At 44.2% G+C, this 23054-nt stretch overlaps 1 protein-coding gene across 1 annotated transcript; it reads right to left on the bottom strand.

Moving 5' to 3' along the window:
• Window positions 1-680: 680 nt before the first annotated feature.
• On the bottom strand, window positions 681-15353 carry ARF1 (ADP ribosylation factor 1). Its single transcript, XM_061474423.1, has 5 exons — window positions 15199-15353; window positions 5077-5256; window positions 4138-4248; window positions 3352-3476; window positions 681-2243 (listed from the first exon to the last, which is right to left on the bottom strand). The coding sequence occupies exons 2-5, from the start codon at window positions 5222-5224 to the stop codon at window positions 2082-2084; spliced, it is 546 nt and encodes a 181-aa protein (XP_061330407.1). The 5' UTR covers window positions 5225-5256; window positions 15199-15353; the 3' UTR covers window positions 681-2081.
• Between the last annotated feature and the right edge of the window lie 7701 nt (window positions 15354-23054).

Below are 23054 nucleotides of genomic sequence, written 5' to 3'. Positions count from 1 at the left end.
ATTCAGAGAGGAAACAAAACCTGGGGAGCAAGGGGGAGTGTGATCTGTTGATGAGAGAGCAATCATCCAAAAAGCCAGCTCTTGCTTCACAGCGAGAAAACCGATGCCAGGTCAGCAATAGAAGGAAGCAGCATTCCTGCTGTCTCCAGCCGCACTGCAGTCCCCTCTGACAACCACCCAAAGTCTCAGGGTTTGGGGTGGATTGCTCTCTAACCTGCATGATACACCTTCCACCTTACAGATTCGAGCCTGTGAAATGGTCCAGAGGGGACTGTGAGAGGTGAAAACACACAAACTAAAGTGTTTAAAAAGGCAGACTTTGTATTCCCCCCTGCAAAAAAAAAAAAAACCAACAAAAAAACAAACCTGCTAATTCACATGTCCTACCCTAAGTGGGATCAGCAGGAAGAACAGATGGGACTGCTGCAGAAGCTCAAGAGATGCCCTGAGGCAATTAAGGGACTCCAGCAGAAGCCAACCATCAACCAGCCAGCAAGACCAGAGAACTGCTACCCACCTTTTCACCTCCATGAGTCCAACCAGGAATGACAGATTTGGGAAACACAGGAGATGTCCTGAAACTCTCATGCAAACTGACACAGCAAAACGCTGGTTGGGTGAGTGTTAATCCAGCAACAGGTACTGTACAAAGATGATGATACAAAACAACATGATACCAGTGCAAGTTTCATGAAACTTTTTATTCAACAAGTATTTCATTATGATTCTGCCAAGATGATCAAATGAACAGCAAGGCATAAAAACCATGAAATAGTTAAGAGATTTTATTCTAATAGCTTTAATTACAGTGCTTGTTTGTCGAAATGAAAACTGAAAACAAGTATACAAAACAGTTGATTACTAAGTGTGTATTGAAAGCAATAAAGGTTTCCACAACACTAAATAAACCAGTTCTGATAGTTCCTCGAGTTAAAGTTTAACAGCTCCAGCTTCTTCAGTGTTTTATCAAAATACAAAAGAAAAGGTCTTTTTTCTGATGGCAAATCTGAACCTTGCAGTATGAGGGATGCCAAGGGTTTTCACACATATACAGATATGGGATTGTTCCAAAATGGGATTGAATACTTCTAGAGTGGAATGACTCTCCAAACTCATGCTTTTTTTTTTTTTTCCTAGACGCTATACATAGATGTTTGGTGTTTTTCATGGCAATTCTGGCATTAAGTACAGTACTTTCTGCCTCTAGAGCTTAGGACTAGTACAGGCTGTGCTTTCTGTGGAAAGGTTTGCCTTCTGGAGTGGTTTACACACATGAAAAGTACAAAACACTTGTGAAAAATATGACAAAATGCTGACTTCTGGAAATTATTTCAAGTTCAATGGAAGTGATAAACTTCACCTTAACCGAAAGTCAGATGTTTAGCATGAGTCTGCAAAAGCTCATCTAAACCAGATCTGACAAATCTATGAACAAATATGAGCACACACTGTGACCTACAGAAAGAGCCAGAGATGTACTGGTTATGATCTGTTCTTTAACCAGATGAAGCCAATTGGGTGTCGATCGTTGCTTCACCATCTCGAAAGAATCAAAAGTCATCACTCAGAGCTACAACAGCAGAAGCTACGTCAAACGTTGGTATGTTGAAGTGTTTTTACTTTTCCTTGACTATTTAAAAAAATACAGAATTCAGGTTAAAAACCAACCACCAAAATCGATCTCACAGAGCTCACAACCCAGCCGAGATAGTATACAGCTCTACTGCACGAGGACCACTGGCAACCCTTGTGTTGACCCACTGAAATCCCTTCCAAGTACTAAACAGTGAGTTGATTCTTTACAATAAAAAAGCTGAGTAATATTGCATAGGAGTACCAGAAACTGCCTCATTGGAAACAAAAACTATTTACATTAAATAAGAAACCTAACTGTTTTCAGGCTTGTATTTGCCACATTTACAGCATGATGCAATATATACTGTGACAAAAGAAATGAAAACAGCTTCCGGCACTCAATACCACAAAGTAGCACAGTTTGCCACATTAGAGTAAAGCGAAGGGCGAATAGGAGGAAATAAGAGGGAAGGGTGGAAAAAGAGGGAAGAGGAAGATTTATGGTTTCATTTCTGGTTTCGGAGCTGATTGGACAACCAGTCCAGTCCTTCATAGAGACCGTCTCCACTAGTAGCACAGGTTGCCTGGATATACCAGTTCCTGTGACGAAGAGAATGCAGTCCAAGTTTGTCTGTGATTTCTGCTGCATTCATCGCGTTTGGCAGGTCCTGAGGGAAGGAAGAAGAGTCATTTTCTCCCCTACTCACTAAGAAGAAATGCCCACCTCCCTCAGCTGTTTTTGATCATTAGTTTTAAGAAGAAAGTTTTAAGAGCTCTTAGAACTTCTCTTTAAGAAAAACTTGGTGGATTACTTCTATACTTGAGCTATTTCCCCTCTACTGACAGAAGTGTCAAAGGCTGAACAACACCATCAAAAGCACGTACTACAGAATATTTCTCTTCAGAAAACAGAAGGAAGACAGCTGACATTTGGATCAAGTCATCAGGCCCCTTAGTGCTGACCCTGAACTGCTTACAATTCAAGGCCATTTCATTCACTTTCCACTCAGGAAAGTGTTTCTTTTTTCTTTTTCGTGACTGCAGATATGACTTAAGGTCAAGTTTTAACATAAAGTAGTACTCGGCTTAGTAGTGCTAGTGCACTGTCCTCCCCTCCAGCGTACACAGGTCCCTCTGAATGACATCCCTTTTCCCTCCAGCACATCAGCTGCACCACACAGTTCAGTGTTGTCAGCAAAATTGCTGATGGTGTGCTTGATGGCCGCGCAGGATGCTGTTCCTACCGGAAGTTTACCAGCCCTGTTTAAGGCCAACTTCTGGGTTTAAGCTACCAAGGCCCTTACAAGCAGTAAGGGGCAGATCTCTCAGCTCACTCTGTGGCCTGGAAGTGTTCAGCTCACAGGTCAACACAAATGGATTAAAAGCAGAGTGCTTCCACCATCACGAGCAGTGCCCCTCAACACCCCAACTGACTAATTCAGGGAGGTTCTGGCATACTGCCCTTCATCTCTGTTTGGAGGAAGTTTGAGCAGGTGCTGTACTTGAGCCAAGCCAACCTTAAAAATAAACTAGTAGAATGCCTTCCCAACACTGAAAATGCAAGTTTCTATCAGCTAAGAAAGATACTCCTCCAGATGGGAACAGGGTAATTCAATCTACAGGCTTGCTGTCTTCAACAGAACTGAATGGACAGTCACTGAGAGCTTACCTATTATTACAGTGAAGCCCCAAACATCTACATTCAACATCTAGCACTTACAAGTATATTGTACATTTCCAAGAGTTCTTACAAGCAAGACATCATTCTGGGCATACCTGTTTGTTAGCAAACACTAATAAAACAGCATCTCTAAGCTCATCTTCTGCCAACATTCTCATAAGCTCTTCTCTGGCCTCATTCACTCGTTCTCTGTCATTACTGTCAACCACAAAAATCAGACCTAGAAATAAGCAAACAATCAGAAAAAGCACATACCAGAAGTTATTTACAAATGATAAATACCTCTGGAGGTCAGAGCTAAGCTTTAAAGATAAATTAATGCAAAACACTATTACTAGAAGAACACAGATTTCTTATTACTGTAATCTCATGTCTGAGAGAATGTGTTCTTGCTGAAAGCTGGTGAAAGAAAGTGCTAGTTTGCATTTGCATTTTTGGAAAGTGTATGATTCAACTACATAACCACTTAGTATTTTCCAGTGAGTAGCAACTCTTGAAATCCTGTGACAGGACTCAAATGCATGCACATTATAAAGGCACAGCAGCAGCAGAAGTGATAAACTCTCAGTTCCCAGGGTTGTTAAAGCCTGTAGTAAAGACTTTGAAGTGAGGGCAGAGAGCTGTGACGCTTACAGAAGAAAAGCAGAATTTGGAACTTGCTCTGAGTCAGATGAACAAGGAAGACTGGTTTCTAGATTTCCTCCCATCCCTCTTTGAACCTGTGCTAGCTTAACAGAAGAACCAGACCAGCACACAAACACACCCTTAACAATAATAAATATTTCCACATACCCTCAAGAAACTTGCAGAATTATCCTAGCAAGGACATTAAAAAAAGCTTTTGGATTCTGGAAACCTGCTTAAATTGCATTTGGACTCACCTTGTGTGTTCTGAAAATAATGGCGCCAGAGTGGTCTGATCTTATCCTGACCACCTACATCCCACACCGTGAAGCTAATGTTCTTGTATTCTACTGTTTCCACATTGAAGCCTGAAAGAGAAATTGTGGCAAAAGTCTCAGTTAAACATAGGTGGCCCTGGATCTATTGTATTTACCTAGTCATGCTCAGAATGTTAATGTTTAAAAAGTTATCTCAAAATTTAAATCTACTATAAATAAGCAGAATTCTACACTGAAGACCTCGAAGCAGACAAACACGGGTTCTGTGAAGCTCCTCCTCCCACCCTCACTGCAATAAAAAAAACCAAACAACAGCTCTAATTGCTATCCAAGCAGCTACAAAATGCAGAGCAAACTATGTTTCATCAAAACCCCATGAGCTTTAAGGGCTACAAATAAGGTATGTCTCTGATAAGGCAGTCACCCTCAAAAAATCATCATGGAATGGTCTGGGTTGGAAGGGACCTTAAAGACCGTCCAGTTGCAACCCCCTGCCACAGGCAGGGCCACCTTCCACTAGACCAGGTTGCTCCAAGCCCATCCAACCTGGCCTTGAACACTGTCAGGGATGGGGCAGCCACAGCTTCTCCAGGCAACCTGTGCCAGCACCTCACCACCCTCACAGGGAAGAGCTTCTTCCTCAGATCACATCTAAATCTCCCCTCTGTCAGTTCAAAGCCATTCCCCCTTGTCCTAACCCTGCATGCCGTTGTAAACCTCCTCTCATACCAGAACATCAGGCTGTGCCATTTCCATACCATGGTTTTAGCAACTCTTTTTTCTGACAGCCAGGTTACTTAAATCAGCAGAGTGGCAACCAAGATAAGATACTGCTGCAAACACTTAAGACCCAAATCTCAAAGCAAGCACCTATAAAAACGTTAAGCAAAAAAACCCCACAAACAACCCACAACTTACCTATAGTAGGAATAGTAGTTACTATTTCACCAAGTTTAAGTTTGTACAAAATAGTAGTCTTTCCTGCAGCATCCAGACCAACCATTAAAATACGCATTTCTTTTTTGCCAAAAAGGCCTTTGAAGAGGTTAGCAAAAATATTTCCCATGCTTGAGCTAGGTTCTCACTGGCCAGTGAAGTCTAGAGGAAAAAGATCAAAGTATCACTCATGAGTTACCAATGGCTGTGGGTTGACTAAAGAAACCACCAACAAAAATATCAGGTAATACACATCCTTTACAGACACTACCATACATGTTTTTTCCTCTCACTGAAGCAATACAGAAGGAACAGATATACCGAAACTAATAAAATGCTAATAAAACAACATGACTTTGAGTACTTTAAATCTTTCAGCTATTCTTTCAGAAGTTTTAGTATTAAATGCTGTTCTCAAACTTTTGTTTCCAGAATATATGGTTTGCTTTCAACACAGCTGACCGCTTCAGGTACTTTTTGTCCCACAGGGTCATAAGATAATTTATCTGCAGTCTAAAGTGTCGCCAGAAAATACACTTTTTAAAAAAATCAACCTGCAGTTAAAAACATTTAAATGTGTGCTCATCTCTTTGCTACTCAGCACACCAATAGCTGGTCCTTCTTTTGTGAAGGAAATTCGGAATACAGCTTGGATTCTCTCCTACTCAAAACAGCTTCCTTCCTCTCAATCCCTGAGGAAACAGCCTGTGAAGACGACGTAAATAAAAAGCAGTATTACTTACAATACCATTGAAATGAAACCTCTAGGAAGCAAATCCACATTTACTGAAACTATGGAAAAATAGCCACATTAAAAGATAATTAAATTATCTTTTAATATTTAATAATTTGTTTCCTTCACTGCCAACATTTCTGCTTGGACACTTAGAAGCGATTCAGATCACCAGGAGCTTACTGTTTAGGAACTGGAGGAACTACCTATCCATTCCAGCTCTCACAGACACTCTCCATGCCCTTGGGACAGGATTCACCCCACCACAAATTTCCTGCCTTTCTAAACTTATTTCTACATGGTTTACAGTTTGAGGTCACCAAGAGAACAATTATTCTGCTCATATAAAGCATGAAGAAGCAGCCTGAAAGCTTTACAGTGAGGCACAGATGAGCATGTTACATGGTGATAGTGATTCACCCCTCTACTGATGGAAGCTCTCAGATGTCAGCTTAAAAAGAAAAGACTGAGCCCAGCTGAAAATACATGCTTAAGACAGTAGAAGAACATACAGCCAAGATGTGTTAACAGTCAAAGGATGGGCTTTCCGTAAACGAAATCACACAATTTTAAATGTAACATGAAGTTTGAATCATCTCTTGAAGACACCCTGTATTTCATAATGCAGCTCTGTGCCTGAAGCAAAATCCTTGCTTGAAACAGACTTTACAAAATACATATTTAAGACCATTAAAACAAGCTTTGAACCAAAGAACAATAATCTGTCCAGCTCAATTTAACGCCCTGCTAGGGATGTATTAAGTCTGACTTCCTCACTCTACTCTGGGAAAGGTCTAAGCAGTTCTGCTCTTCTCAGGAAGCTCTGCTGGATGCAATTTTTAACCCAAAACTTCAGCACTAACGTTAACCAAGTCACATGTCTTAGCACAAGAAGCTCAAGCTCCACAGTGAAGGTCAGAGTCCACTCCAGAGTTCCTGAATGACATCACCACTTCAACTTGCTGAAGTAACTCAACTCAAAGTTTCATTTATTTCACATGATTAAAGGTCAATGTGATCAAAACTTGAAAACTAAGTTCCTCTGTAAGCCAGACAGCGTAGCCTGCGGATTACAACCAAACGGAAGGTTTAAAAGTTCTATTATTCCACCATTTCCTTCATATTTCTGTAGCACAACCATGAATATTCAACTCCCACTTGAATATATGAAAGCTGTATAAACAGGAAAGTTAATTAGGAAGTAGAGAAAACAGTTTTGCTAGAGCTCCCATTTATCCAGAACACACACACAGCAGGAAATCTCACTCCCCAGCCCACAACAGCAGCTCTTGCAGGGCTGGAGGGGAGGAAGGCTGTAGAGCTTTCCTCTGTTCAGCCACTCTCATGTCATCTCTATCTTGTACTTTGCCTGAAAAGCAACAGTCAGGGTTGAACCATATCCTTTTACTAGAACTCTTGTAACGCTCCAAAATGACCATAAGAACTTTTGTAGCAACAGAACCTTAAGAAGCCCTGTGAAAGAATGAACTTATTTTGTTTCTGCATATTTAAAAGCATAAAAGGTTATTAAATGCTTTGATCAATAGTAGTAACATAGCAAAATCTTAGTGTTTAAATTCATGGCATCTTCCCACACCCTGGAAAAGTCATAGTCTGTTGAACAAGTTGCTTACACTTTGCACTAACAGTAGTGAATCCCATTAGATCCTTGTTTTCCTGCCAGCTATTTCCAGGTCAAGTCTGCCTTCCACCACTGAGGAAGTCTTTATAACCACTGTTTTTATACTCCTCTCCTCCCCACAAAAAGTAAAAATAAGATACATTAAAGCACTTGTTTCCATTTTCTTGTTTTCTTCCACATTCCTACTGTCCAAACCACTTCTGTAACTTATCTGATACTCCAGGGCAGGCGATGTTGCATAAAGTCCGATTTATTTTTATAGGCAGTAAAGTGTAGTTTACAGCCCACCCCCTGTAAACCAAGTGTGTTATGCTGAATAGAAAATAGCAGAATCATTGCTGTCTAAAAGAAAGACACTAGGTGAAACCCATCTGTTGAACTGCAACAAACTATTGTGGTTCCCACCACTGACTTGTTAAGATACTGCCGGGGCAAAAGAGAGGGTCTCCATCTTCACCATCCTCTGACCAGCAGCTAAAATCACGTTAACCTATTGCCACAGAAAATCATACTCCCATGGTTTGCCCATTACTCTCCTCTCCCTACACTGTCCCTGCCAGTATTTCCTCACTTCCTATTATCTAAGCAAAGTACCTCAAGTTCCTTCCTCAGTATCATTAAAACCCCCAACCAAATCATCATCACATCTGTGACCAGCCATCAGGTCTCTGCTTTTTTCCTGCCATCAAACATCACAGACACTATCACAGCAGAAACTGCTGCTGCAGTTTAGAGCTGCTTCCCAGGACTTTGCTGCCATCCATTAATACAACTCAGCTGAGAGATCACGAGATTACTTCTGCTGTACTTCAGATCTGAATCTGCTTACTTTAATTCTCGTATCAGTCCACTAGTTGGACTATGAGAACATACACAGTCTGAAAATACAAGAAAATTTAAGACCCTTCTAGGTTAACTAAGCAATCCTCTTACTTTTCAGGCATCTTCAACACTCACAGTATCAAGATTTGCCAATATATTGCCTATATGCTATACTGAAGCTTAACTTTCTTTCAACCCAAATGTTGTCAGTAATAGCTACACCAATCATTTTAGAAGTCCAAGTTCAATAAAATGCTTGGAAACATAAAAAGACTACGGCTTGTGAGGTGCTTGCAGTACTTCAGCACATCTTCAGAAGAGGCATCTATATGGCTAAGTAGGAAGTGTATGAAGGGGAACAATTTGAATCAACAGCAGATTATTTTTGCAGTGCTTAGTGTGCATGTGCTCTCTGTACAATATCAGCTTGTAGAAAAGGAAGCCCACCACCCCCTAGATCACCCCAAAACTGAACTGCCCGTATGACTTGTTTCTCCCTGGCTATCAAAGCCCTGAAGCACACCTTAACTAGTTTACTCCACCTCAAGATCCTCACTGCAGTAAAAACCTGTTAGGCAGGTTCAAGTAAGATTGGTAAATAGCAAGGCACACACTCACTGGTAAGACTGCAGTTTTGCTTCAGGAAACAAGGTATTTTCAGCAGCTTGTTTTCTAGTAAGTGATACATTTAGATAAGCAATTAGGAGAACAGGCAGCCTTTTTCAGAAAGGCTCAGTGAGTTAAAAATGAAGAGTGTCTGCAAGAGCAGGCAGTCTTGTGTCTGCTAAAGCATGAGGGCCCGTGAGTAAGAACTGGAATTTGCTTTTATTAATTGCAGGTGGTTAGAATAAAAGCTCTGAGGAATATTCTCAAGGCTGAAGATTATTCAACACTTAATCTTCTGCAGCATTTGATATTTAACCATATGTTAATGCACTTTAATGTCATTTCATTCAGACTGCTTATCTTGAGAAGTCAAATGCACTTCTTGGATGAGCTGTTAGTTAACAAGCTACCCTGCAGAACTATGACCAGAAGGGTATGCAGTACATTAGAGACAACTACAACTACATCTTGAAGACTCTGCATAACTGTAATTTTGCACCTCTGGAAAAGTTCTTGTTAACCACATAGTGATTAAACTTCCCTAAGCCAGGAATTGTGGAAAACGCCACAATTTCAGCTTCACATCGTTTCTTTAAACATACTAGAGCAGACAAAATCTGAGACAGAGGATGCCATATGCATTACTTAGTTAAATTACACCTACAGTACAGAAATACATTTATTTAGCTTCTACATACCAGCACTTATCACGTAAGGCTCCCACGGTGAAAAAATTAACACTCAAAATTTATCAAATGGAATAACCAAAAAGTTGCTGGGCACAATCATGTCGTCAATCTGTAGCCAAAAAAATACCAGCAGCCATGAAGTCAAGTCAAGAAAACTTCATTCTCTGTCTCCTCTCTGCACAGCACAGCAAGATAGAGGCACAGAAGGCATCTATTGCCTCTGGAATTATGTCTCCCTAGGATGTTTGTATCTTGGTTTAAGTGCCTGTTTCAAGGAGAGACAAACATGGTGCTGCTACCAATGACATACCACATTACGCAGATAAAATCAGTCAAAATACTAATGCTAAAGCACAAGCTAGCACCCCTAGCAATTGCAAGTTTACCAGAAAGCTTTTTCCTAGTAGCTTTCTGCACCTTGTTTTATTTGCTTAGACATCTATGGCAAGTAAAACTGGTGCGCTTACAAAGACAACTGATCTACTACAAAGAGCATGTCTCCATTTAAAGGGAAGTGTACTTGACATTGGCCTAAGCATTAACTCCACCTCTAATACAATTAGAAAACCCCCAAACTCAGAATTCCTAGCCTGGTATTAACACCCCAGTTTTATCAGTCAAAGGAGAATAAAAATTGATCAATTTGTTATTTACGTCCAAGATAATCCCCTTGTGAAGAAAGCACCTGGTGTATTTGTTAGCTACTCTTAAATTGTGTGTACTCTATGCCTAGTGATGACAGTATGGTCTAAAGTAACCCAACACAATACTGACTTGAAATCTAGTCAGTTATCACTAACTGGCTTGTATCATGTTTCTACTTTATAGCAGTCTAGAAAGTTTAAAATTAAATGTCAAGAAAAGCAAAATATTCACACAAAGGATCACCAAACCCACGGTGCAAACAAGAAATGAGAAAGCTTTTTCTTAAAAACAAAAAGAAAAAAAAAAAGAAAAAAATCAAGCTCAACAGCTGTTACTGGTGTTAAATGCAAGAACAACTGGCAAATAATTTAAAGTGCAAATCTAACTTGGCAGCTTGTTCTTCACAATATAAAGCATGATTTAAAAGAGAATACGAGAAGTGATCCAACAAGAATAAGACACTGATAAAATTTAGGCTTCCTCTAGGGCTGCAGTACTTCATACTACCAGTCAGCAGCCACAGCCAATTAAGGACAGCTGCATTGTTTGGAATTTGAAGTAATTTATTTACAGACTAAAGTACAGTGTTCTGTTACAGCAAAATCTGAAAGCCAGTCTTGGTCAAAAAACTTCTTTATATATATCCAGAGTGGCCCAATATACAGCTATACCAGTAGAGTTATATTTAACTATTTTTAGAAGCTGTTTGCTGACCCTCCACAGCTGATAACCTGAGTGAAAGATAACTACTTATTAACTCAAGCCCTTTAACTTTGGGGCCTCAACAGTGGAATTTAGCCTAAATAATTTTTATTTGAGCTACTTTAGACTATACTAACATTGCTAGGCATAAATTACAAGCAAAATTTAAAAGCAGCTAACAAGTAAGCCAGGTTCTTTCTTCACCAGGGGATTACCTTGGACTTAAAAAACACTGTAATAAAGGCCACTCCAAGAACCTCTTCTCAGTGCAATTCATTAACAGCAAGTCCCAATTTCCTTATAGTTGTACCCATCAAAACTAGGAAAATAAGAGATCAAAATCTACCGCTATGACAATTTTCCCCCAAGCACGAGATGGAAAAGGTGCCCTAAATTATGTCTTTTAGGAAAGGTTTTAGGAAAGGTTTGAGGAAAGGTAGTGGCATTGAAGCATCACGTAGAATAAAAGATAAATACACTTGCATCTGATGAGGCATGGCTGGCCACCAAAGGCTTGCAGTGACCAACTAAAAAGTGCCCCAATGCACAGGACATTTTCAATGCAGACAGAGAACAAATCAACTGCAAACAAGAAGCCAGGTGAAAGAAAATCCAACAGAGAGCTGCTCCTTATGAAGCACCTTCGTTCAACCTAAGCAGGTTGAACATCTTGCTGTCTATACACATTACCCAGATAGCGCATTTTCCACATGCTGTAATATTCTCTTGAGAGCACTGGGGTCAGAGTCACAGGAAAACAGAAAATATTTCCACTTACAAGATCAAAACAAGGGCAAAAGAGAGAAAACTTTCCTTTTGGGTCAGGCCTATTTCTTAGCCACAAGAATTCCTAAAATACTGGTCAGAATAAAACAAAGAGTTGGTATCAAGCAAAGATGGCAGGTTGCTTGGCTTCATACTCAAAAATATCAGGTTTCATAGAACGGTTTGGGTTGGAAAGGACCTTAACACTCATCCAGTTCCAAACTCCTACCACAGGCAGAGACACCTTCCACTAGACCAAGCTGTTCCAAGCCCCGTCCAACCTGGCCTTGAACACTGCCAGGGATGGGGGCACAGCTTCTTTGAGCAACCTGTGCCAGTGCCTCACCACCCTCACATTACAGTTATTCCCTTATTTTCACCTTCAAGCAGGGGGGCAAGCTACTTCTATTTCATACCTAGTGAGAAAAATATTCTATTTAAAGGATAGGTGGAAAAGTACTGGAGCTGTTACTGTTCATGCTTTTAGATAAAGCACATCCATCACATCCTTGCAGTCTGCCTGTAGCTGCACAGGAAATAAAGAGGTAACACTGAAGTAGCTGTGACACGCAAGTACAGACTGAGACTTCATATTCACCTGTTCAACAGTGGGTACTTGCTGCTGTGAGGACCTGCTATTTCTTTCCAAATAAACACTGCTTTTTTTTTTTGAGGCTGAACTATTCACAAGTTAAAAATCTTCAGTTTTAAGCCAAATATCCTGTTATTCATTCCCAGTGACTGGGCAGTAAGTCAACATTTAGACTCATAGTAGAAACAGCAAGAATTCACATGAGAGCTTTGGTAATAAAATTGGCTTTTGGTCAATTTTGGCCAATTTTTGTCAAAGCAGAGCCCACGCAGCTAGTCACTGCTACAAAATCAGTGTATGAATAAGAGCTATATTAGACAGGGGAGTTTTATTAGAACTGAAACGTCAGCAGAAGTAGTACCACAGTCAATGTTTCAATGTTTGCATGTGTTAGAAACAAGAAATAAAACTGGATACTCGCAAGCAGAAAGAAAAAAACCATGCTGAATAACACAGAAAAACAGCTGCTGCAGTAAGGAAGCTGATTATGAACTTCTTTACTCATCAGTTAAAGAAAAGAGAATAATGGCTGAGGACAATGCTAGCTCTAATACAAGCTCTGTAGCATTCCAGTAGCAAAACTTCCAAGAGATTTCTAAAAAAAGAATCAGAACTATTCCTTTTCAGAAGTTAACATATAATCACATTTACCCACTGTCCGGCAATCTAAAGGCTGCTGAAATCCATCGAAATTCTTGCTTGAAAGTCCATCTTTACACATATCAGCAGCTTTTATTTCTAAAGAGATCTTTTCTTTTTAAAGAAAGATAGTTCTTTAAATGTCACCACTGCAAATTCAGTTGGAATCTTGGGCTGTGAGCTTCTCCTCCGTCCACCAGTTAATGCAACCAATAGGTTATCTGATAATAGTGCCTCAGCGAGATGTAGAAATGCTACTGCTTAAAGCAGGCTTTCAAACAGATGTAACTGGAGCACACATGAGAATTTGCTGAATTACAAGGACTAGAATCCAGCCCCCTACTCCCACACACACTTTGTTTGCTTTGAAAAGCTGTGACTAGTCCTGCCCCCTGCTTGGTCAGTGTGATTTAGCACACACAGGAAACTATGCGCACCGAGCAAAATTGCACCACCCCCTGCCCAGTCCCTTTTCAGATTCCAACTATTTCACAACTAGGCAATCTCAAAAATTCAGCAAATGTCTCAGACCATCGGGGACTGACTTTGTGTTTGCCTCTTAACACAATCCAGCACCTACTAAATACATCAGAGACCACGGCAGAAGCAAAGGCTTTTCTGAGCAACAGATCTGTTTGACACATTTTTACCCCTGATGCTCTACCACGGGAGAAGCTTCAATAAACTTGGCAAAGCAACTGAGTTTAAAAGGTTCAAGTGAGGCAAGTTTCCTCACCCTTTCACCCAATATAATTACTACAACAGGGAAAGCAGTCCAACAGGGTTCTCAAGCACTGCAGACATGTTTTTAACAGAGGAAGTCGGTGGCATCACACCAACCCTGTAAACTTTCCTTTTGGAGAATCCCTTTCTATATTCCTAACACTGGGAGCACTTACACTGACAGTATGATTATAAAACCCATGAACAAAAGCCAAGCAGCGATCCTCTGGCTCAGCTAGAGTTCTTTTTACCTACAGATGTGCTCCAAATCGGTGGCAAATATAACGATATTGCTAAATGACCTTGGACAATTTACTTTGACTTGGTTTCTCTGCCTGAAAAATAAGATTAACGGAATAACCTGGGAAAGGGTGTTGTAAGCCTTGTGGCTTGCAAAACAAGAGTTCAAAGTATTATATAAATAGTTCACATTTTAGTTATTGACAAAACTACGTTTCAAAACAAGACTGCTGAATACAATTCTAATCAACCTGTGGAATTTGGTTTGGCAAGAGACTAGCAGCAAAGAAACAAGGTCAATGTCAAACACAACATTTAGGCAGTTTTATGACCCAGCCGAATTTTAGTTGTGCTCTGCTGGGGTAAATACTCAGTGAAAAGGTTCACGTATGTCGCAGATCCCTCTATCAAACAGAGGTTATCAGCCTGAAGTATCACGTTAACTACTCACAGAGACGGGATATAGTATTTTCAGACAGAATATAGTATCATCCCCACCGGGAGCTGCTACGCTGAAGAAAACTGATCTTTTAGACCATCAAACGAAGCCATGGACAGCACACAGTTTGCTCCAGGCTAAAGCTCGACTTCTTGCCATCACCCCCTCACCACAGCAGAAAGCCCTACTCAGCAGCTAGCCAAGGGCTTAGTTGAAAAAAACCTCTCTCATACAAGCTTCATTCAAGCCTCTTTTCCCCAACAGCGCTACCAAATCTCTGAGGTCCGCTACGATGAGGGTTCTGGAGGAAAGGAAAACGAGGAAATACTTCCCTCCCCAGACCCGTTCACGGGCGGGGCAGAGGCCGGAATGAGAGAGTTTGGGGAGAGAAGCCCATCCCGTCTAATTCCTCCGATAGGGGGAGCGGTGCCGGGCCCTATGCAGCTGCAGGGGGTCGGCGCGGTCCCCCTCGCCAGTCATAGCCCACGCCTCTCCGGCAACGAAACGATAGGGCTGGCACCCCTCCCGCCCTGGCCCAGTCACCCAACCCCAAAGGCGCGATGGAGGGGAAGGGATGGGGCAGCGCCCCTGCAAAAGGCCCGCCGCTCCCCAAGGCCTGAGCTGCGGTCTGGCTTCCTTCTCCCGCCGGCAGCCGCAGTGGGGTGGGAGGAAGAAAAAGGATGTGAAGAAGCGACCGGGCCCGCTCCCCCAGTGCCCGCCGCCCGCTCTTCTCAGCGCCAAGGCCGCGGCACCTCACACCCTGACACGGGCCGCCGCCTCCCCGGGCGGCCGCGGGGTTGTGGGCGGGGGAGCTCGGCGGCGGGCTGGGGCTGAAAGGAGGGAAGGGGAAGATGTGAGTGAACCCACCGGCGTCGGCTGCTGCCCCGGGCAGTGTGTGTGTCTGTCCTCGCACCGTCCCGCTCGGAGTCGACTCCCCCCCTGCACCTTCTCAGCCGCTCTCTGCCCAGGAACACAAGATGGCGGCACTCGCCGGCCACGTCAGTGCCAGCCCCACGCGCGGCACCATGGGTAACCGAGGAGGGCAGCAGGGGGGCGGGGCTAAGAGGGCGGGAATGGGAGGGGCCACGGCTCCCTGCATAGGCGGGCGGGATTCTAACGCTGGCCACGCCTCCATAGAAACCACGCCCCCTAACGTCCCGCCGTGCACTGCCCAGCATGGTCGTGACCGGATGTGGGCGGGGCATGTGCGGTTTTGGAGCGCGTCGTGTAGTGGGTTTCGGTCTGTAGTGCTGTCGTCTGTCGTGCGCCAGATACCGCGCGTGGTGCACCACGGTGCGTGCGCGTCGTGCGTTCTCCGCTACCGGCGGAGTGCCCTTGTGGGCACTGTGCAGCATTGCCCCTTGCCAAGGCAGGAGAGGGACCGCGCTGCTGGCTTGCTCGTGTTGGGCTGTTCGGGGGTGCGTGCGGCAGCCATTCCATGCAGATGTGTTGCGCTGTGTGCTCAGGGACGTGGTCGTGCCTTACACTGAGAGGTATCCGTGCACCCTGCGCGGGGTTCATGGGCGTCTGATAGTGCCCGTGTGCTCCATGCCTTCAGCAGCGTCGGCTGGGCATCGACGTCTTTACTGCATAGGCACAAAGCGAGGCAAGGGAAATCCTCAAGGCTCGTTATCCAAAATAAAACAGGACTACGGGGAAGGACGTCCTTTCCCAGACAGCTCTGCTGCCACTTCAGTTTGAGACAAAACGGTTTCATAGAATCACAGAATGGTTTGGGTTGGAAGGGACCTTAAAGCTCACCCAGTTCCAGCCTGCCTGCCACGGGCAGGGACACCTTCCACTAGCAGGGACACCTTCCACTAGACGAGGTTGCTCCAAGCCCCATCCAACCTGGCCTTGAACCCTGCCAGTGATGGGGCAGCCACAGCTTCTCTGGGCAGCCTGTGCCAGGGCCTCACCACCCTCACAGAGAAGAACTTTTTCCCAGTACCTAATTTGATGAAAATTTTATTGTTTCTGGTGCTGGAAAGGCAAAATGGAGAGGACCCGCAGGATGGAGTGGTGCAGCCAGGTGCTGCTCCATCACCTCCATGCCTCAGTTTCCCCATGCAGAGAAGAAGCCTTTTAATTTTTTCACCATGGGTGAGTGGGGTTGAATAGGTGAACACAGAGCAATTTTTCAGCTCCACATGGAAAAAAACGATAATATTGTTCAAAAGCTCAAGAGATTGGTGTACAAACAACTGCTAGTGCATGTGCACAGTAAATTTGGGATTATTTCCTTTCTGGTTTGTGTGAAGATAAATCTAGGTCATGTGCTGCTCAGGTTAAATACTAAATGCTTCCTTTATTAAAGGCAGGAAGAGGGGTTTTGAAGGACACCAGGAATCCATGAAAACTGCTTATTTCTACATTTTCCTGAACACTTGTAGGAAACAAATATCTTGAAGACTTCCATCCCCACATCAGATGGGGTTGAAATTGCCTGGCAGCTGAAAACATTATACAGAGGCGAGAGAGGGCAGATGGATGTGAGGCCAAAAGCTTCTTTTCCTAAAAAATTGGGTCACATGCAAGAGGGATGGCAGCAACAGGGCTAAGAAATGCCAGGAGGGAGCCTGGGCTGGAAGGGAGATCTGCCCTGCGTGTTTTCCAGGGAGGTACTATCCCTGTGGGTGAGCGGGTGTGAGTTAATATCATTATCACTATACTTAAGGAAGCACATAAATTGCATTAAGTTCTCCCCAGGCAGTCAAAAATCATCCAAAGCACTGTAGTCTAACAGTAGGCAAAACATGGCAAGAAAACAAATTAAATGTTTGTTTTTTTTTTTTTTTTTTTCCCACATTGGAGAAGCTGATCTGTCTCAAATGGGATTTCAGGAAGAGAATTACTGTTGCAGTGAACAGATTGCTGCCCACCTCAGTGTCCAGGCATGGGCAACTACCACTGGGATGGCAGATGTCCCCATCCCTTCAGTGCAGGCTGTTGTGAACCCCGTTGAGCACAGCATCCTTCAGGACCTGGTTTAAGAGATACCAAGTTGAGCCTAAAATGCACAGTGGATTTTAATCCTTCAGCAACACCTTTGAGAAAGGAAAGGAGCATTTGCCTGTCTTTGAGGCTTCTGGGTAATGTCTGCCTCTGCTCCTGCTGTTTGGAGACATTTTGGGTGAGCCCTGGGGCAGGAGCTGTGCTGGGAGGCCATGCTCTGTGTGTGAGTAGACTGATACAGGGAAGCTACTCTTAAGACGACAGCAGAATCCTGTTAATGCATTTATCCCCCATCCCCATATCCTCTCCTGGCCATAGCTGAGTCCAGCAGCAGCCCAGTCTGCTCCATGATGGGATGGTGAACCAGGTCAGGTGCTGATCTGGGTTAAAAATAACCTCTCTCTCTTCTTTTCTTTCTTTTTTTTTTTTTTCTTTTTGCTTTATTTTTAACTCAGAGCAGTTGCTTTCTTTAGCTCACAGGGCTGGGGGGAGGAGAGAGCACGCTTATCCCACCATTGCATCACCTACCCTCCCCAGTAAAAATCTGACTGATAGAGGTGCCAGCTAGGGTGCAAAGCGAGTCAAGGGGGGTTTATTTCATTATTATAATCGATGATGTATTTTCTGTGATGTAGGATTTCATTTTTATTGTCTTGGTGGGGACCTGAATTGACGCTGTGCATGAGGAGCCAGTAGAAATTTGGCCCTGTTGGTCTGATTCATTAATGATATCTGCCGTGATGCAAGGTGAACACTTCACCCAGTGATTCGTGACATTTATAGGAAGAAAGGGGCCTTGGTTTGTTTGCAGCTGAGAGAGCAGATGTGTCGCTTGCTTTCTCTTCTCTGTGGAAGCCCATGTGGGAGAAGGATGAAATGGGGAAGGATCCCTTGGGGCAGCTTGGTTCGTTTTCTGGGTACTCCTGGGATTGCAGAAAGTCCTTTGGCTGTTCCTGGACGGCTGCTTTGGAGCTGGAGAGTTTTCTCCCCCGCTGGGAGCCTCAGATGACGAATCCGCCGGCTGAGCTACACCCTGTTCTCGCTGCCTTTTGAAAGAAAGTGTTTGTGTAAAGCAATTTTCTGAGGTTATAAAAATACCACCAGGAGTCACCAAGCACTTGCCCAAATGATGCTTTTCCTTCTGCATCTGCCCTAGGAAAGAATACCACAGTCTGGATCTGCTCTGACTCCAGGGTTCTCCAAGAGAATCTTTTCTCCCACTGTGGACAAATTGTCTGTATTGAAATGTTACTGCTTGATGATAACCTGCTGGTGTCTGGTATCAAGGGGTGGTGAAGACCTCAGAGCTGGCAGCAATGATATCCAGTCACTAGATCCCTCCTGGTTGTGATGGTGAAGACATTTTGGGGTATTTTGGAGTGATGCTGGGGTGGGCACCCATGTAGAAGGGGCTGAAGGGCACCAGAGTCAATCACTGCTCTGTCTTCTGCTGCCTTAAAGCTCCTGCTCTATGGGGCTGTGCTGTCAGCTTGGGAATTTTTCACCTCTGAGTCTCTCACTTTGAGGTGGGCGTTGCAATTACTCACAAAAGCTAAGAAATCCTACCCCCTTCATTTCATACTTTTATCTACCAAAAAAAAATAGTAATTATTCCTTGGAATTGTGGTCCTGGAGTCACCTACAGATGGGCCCGGGCTATTGAAAAACTGACAGATCTAATCTTCCTGCTCATGCTTTACCATCCTGGCAGCAAAAGGAAGGTGGAAATGGGGAGAAAAGCAAGTTAAACTAAATGGCTTGCTTGATGGGCACCAAAATAAGAATATTCGCATCAAGAGCTTTTAGTTTAGCATGGTTTCTCCACTCAGAGCTGCCTTAGGTGGCAGAAGGACCCACGCAGCCAGAGAATTTTTGAGAACATCTCAGATGTGGGCCTGAAGCTTGGGAGAGCAAAGGAAGCAGATGATCTCTCTGCTCATGACACTGACTCCCCAGGGATGTTACGTGAATTGCTGCAGCTCTCTCTGCCTCACTTTTTCCTCCTTAATTTGGAAGAAGCTTCACTTCATGACTCAGTGTCTAGTGTAACCTTCAGTGCGAAGAGCTTTGTATAACATCCGCGTTGCTAATTGCTGACACCTCTGGATAAAGCTCTTAGCTGCATCCATCTGCGGCAGGATGATGCTCTGAGCAGCCTCGGTGATGTCTTCTAGTACCCAGGGAAGACAGATTAGAAAGGACAAGTTGGTTCCTCTACTGTCATCTATCCATCCCTCCTCCCTTCAGCTGCTACAGGGCAGATGTCCCAGCTGAGTGAGTCCTTTGGCTCTTCTTCAAGTCAGTGGAGATAAAGAGGAGTGATTGACGCATTCACCTCCAGTAGGTCTCCATCACCTATTGAGGGAGGGCTGCAGAGATGTCCACGTTCAGCCAGTGGGATCCCTCCTGTGATGATGGGCAAAGATTTGCTGTGCCCCCCACATAACTTCAATGTCAAGCACTTCATTTACTCAGCATTCATGTTGGATAATGCATACTGGAAGGATGCTTTGCCTGCAAAATGTCCTGTGACCTGCTCATCCTGACACTGCAACTCAAACATCAGTGATCAGGGGGCGCTCACTGGCTACATCTTCTCTGTGGAGCACTTCTAATGTAGAAGTGTTACCACTAGTCCCAGTTACATCTGACAGTGTGTTGGGGACCTGCAGCAGCAGTAGAAATGTGTTCCTGAGCACGCACCTGGGCTATCTTCACAAAGTACTGCTGTCCTCTTGGAATCACAGAATGGTTTGGGTTGGAAGAGAGCTTAAAGTCCATCAAGTTCCAACCTTCCTGCCACAGGCAGGGACACCTTCCACTAGACCAGGTTGCTCTAAGCCCCATCCAGCCTGGCCTTGAACACTGCCAGGGATGGGGCAGCCACAGCTTCTTTGGGCAACCTGTGCCAGGGCCTCACCACCCTCACAGGGAAGAACTTCTTCCTCAGATCTCATCTGAATCTCTCCTCTGTCAGTTTAAAGCCATTTCCCATTGTCCTGTCATTACAGGCCCTTATTTAAAGTCCCTCTCTGAGTTTCTTGTCAGCCCTTTTAGGCACTGGAAGGCTGCTCTATGATCTTCCCATAGCCTTCCCTTCTCCACAGGTATGAACTGATGGTCCAGCTCCCTGTGGGCTCAGCCTGCTTAGCCTAACTCTGTGGACAAGCCTGGGTCAATACAACTGAGTTCTGTGGGCAGCACTAGCCTTCCAGTGAAGTGTTCTGGGGTGTGCTGAGTTGGGTCTGGTATCTGATACCAATCTGTTCTCTGGGATGGATAGTTCAGCAATGCCAAAACATATTCCGTTGCCTACTCCTACCCTCAGCCCGTCAGGCACTGCCAGAGCTATCCTTAGTTTTCTTCTGGAGGGGAGATGCTCTCCGAACGTAAAGGCAAAAGGTGGGAGCATTAAAACATTCCATTTAGAAAGCTTTGTGCAGTTTTACAGAGCTCCATTAGAGAAAGCAGTCTGTGCATCACCAGGGTACAATGCTGCTGTGTAGGATTTGATGTGGCACATATCCTTCTGCTAATAACCGTGCACAGAAAACCTGAATACTTGGCTGAAATATTTCACCTCTAGCAGCACAGCACTCTGAAATCCCTTGGCTTGCTAACAGAGCTGCCACCTCAGAAACACTAATATTGCGTCCTGTCACCCTTGGGTTTTTCCAGTGAGGATTCCCAGTTAATGAGCTGTAAAAGAGGAGAGCGCTCCAGCTTTCCGTATGAAGTCACTTTGCTATGGAGATCTAGAAGAAAATGTAGCACCAGACGTATCAAGGTTATTATCACAGTGTTTTCCTGGATGGGAATGAAGTTTTGGCTGTTCTCCATCATCAAAACCTCATTAAGTTCCGCAGCCACTAATTGATATGCCCAAACCTGACAACTTGCGTCAAAGGAGAAGACGGAGGTCACCCTGGGACCTGCCAATCAATGTCACAGACATCCCAGGCCCATAGTGAACTTTGACCGCCTGCAAGAATGACGGCGATTGTTTCATTTGCTAGAGAAAGATGGAAACCAGTCTAATTAAAACATCAGTGTCAGGTCACATACCCCCACTGGACACCTGCATGATGGAGAGAAAAACCCAGACAGCGGCTATTGGGGTCCAGCTTCTGTGAAACTGCCCGAGATGTTGTGGCTGCTCTGGGTTGTTCACCTTGAAGAACATTCTTCTTCCAGCATCATTTTTATGGGAATCAAAGGGTGACCATTGCAGGAAAACTAGAAGTGGTGTAACGGCAGGAGTGAGAAATGCCAGTGTGCAAGAGAAAGCCTCAGCTGTTTTCAGCAAGGTTTGCAAAGCAAAAGGAGTCAGGAGGCTGCTGGAAGAAGGACCATAGAGAAGGCTTTGGGGTTAGGAGAAAAGTATGGTATGGAAAGGAGGTAAAAAGGTGATAAATGCCTAAGTCACTGCAGGACAGGATCATTTAAACTCATTTTGCGTCTCTTTGAGGTAGCAGTCCTCCACCAAATTAATTCCCTGCTTCTTTTTATCATAGAATCACAGAATGGTTTGGGTTGGAAGGGACCTTTAAAGGATATCTAATCCAACCCCCCTGCCATGATCAGGGATATCTTCAACTAGATCAGGTAGATTGAGATGAGATCTGAGGAAGAAGTTCTTCCCTGTGAGGGTGGTGAGCACAGGTTGGGCACAGGTTGCCCAGAGAAGCTGTGGCAGCCCCATCCCTGGCAGCGTTCAAGGCCAGGCTGGATGGGGCTTGGAGCAACCTGGTCTAGTGGAAGGTGTCCCTGCCCATGGCAGGGGGTTGGAACTGAATGAGCTTTGAGTCCCTTCCAACCCAAACCATTCTGTGATTCTGTGCTAATGTTAATCTTGTACATTTGCAGCTTGTGCAGCACACTTATCTCTAGGGAAACAGCTGTGATTTATCTCCGAGAAATAGATTGCAGTTAACATTTAAGCCTATACCCGTGATGCATTTACAAAGGCAATATAATGAATCAGTCTTTTAATAATAAGCTCTGTAACCTTTGAAAACTCACCCGGGTGGGAGCTGGGCACCCAGCAGATAACATCATCACTGATGCTGCTGCTGTCAAAATCACCCCCCCCTTCCCTGATCCACTGACTGTGGTCTGAGGGGCACATGCTGGTCACTAATTAAAGCTGATGCTGTGAAAATAAACTAATGCCTGTGCAGCCAAAATAGAGGTTGGTTCCCTGTTTTATTCTGCAGGGGTAGAAGTGATCTGGCCACACGGGCTTGTTCCTGGATTAGGTCCCTGTGATACAAGATGGATAGGCTGGAGGGGACTGTGTGCCTCTTCCTGTCACTTTGTGAGAGGCAGGCATGGAAAAAAGTTGGGAAAAAAAGGAGATTTGGGGCCCTCAGTGATGAAGGTGCTGGGTGCGGGGCAGGTCTCCTAACCCACTTGTTGCCAGAATCCAGCATCTGAAGACACACATCTCTGGAGGTGTGAAATCTGTAATTATAAGCCAGCTAAAGAAGCTACACTTGCCTGGTGGATTATGTACAGCTGGAAACCAGCAGAGCCCATCATGGGCTTGGCCCTCAGGCATGGCATGAGCATGGTAGGGACATAGCTTTGTGAAGGGTCACTTTGCTGGACAGAGAGATGAAAGATGAATGGAGATAGGTCTTCCTGTAGACATCTTTTTCCCCTGCTCCAGGTGGGAAGGTTGGCTTGTGGCTTCAGCAGAGGGGAAGATGTGAGTATGGGACATGTCACCTGGAATTTCTTCAGCTATAAAATGCTATTCTGCTAGG

This window comes from Pezoporus flaviventris, unplaced genomic scaffold, assembly GCF_033815535.1.
Source record: "Pezoporus flaviventris isolate CSIRO_AGI_PZ_B2104156 unplaced genomic scaffold, CSIRO_AGI_Pfla_v1 ptg000079l, whole genome shotgun sequence".
NCBI classification, from domain to species: domain Eukaryota; kingdom Metazoa; phylum Chordata; class Aves; order Psittaciformes; family Psittacidae; genus Pezoporus; species Pezoporus flaviventris.
This window is presented reverse-complemented; position numbering and strand designations above follow the sequence as displayed.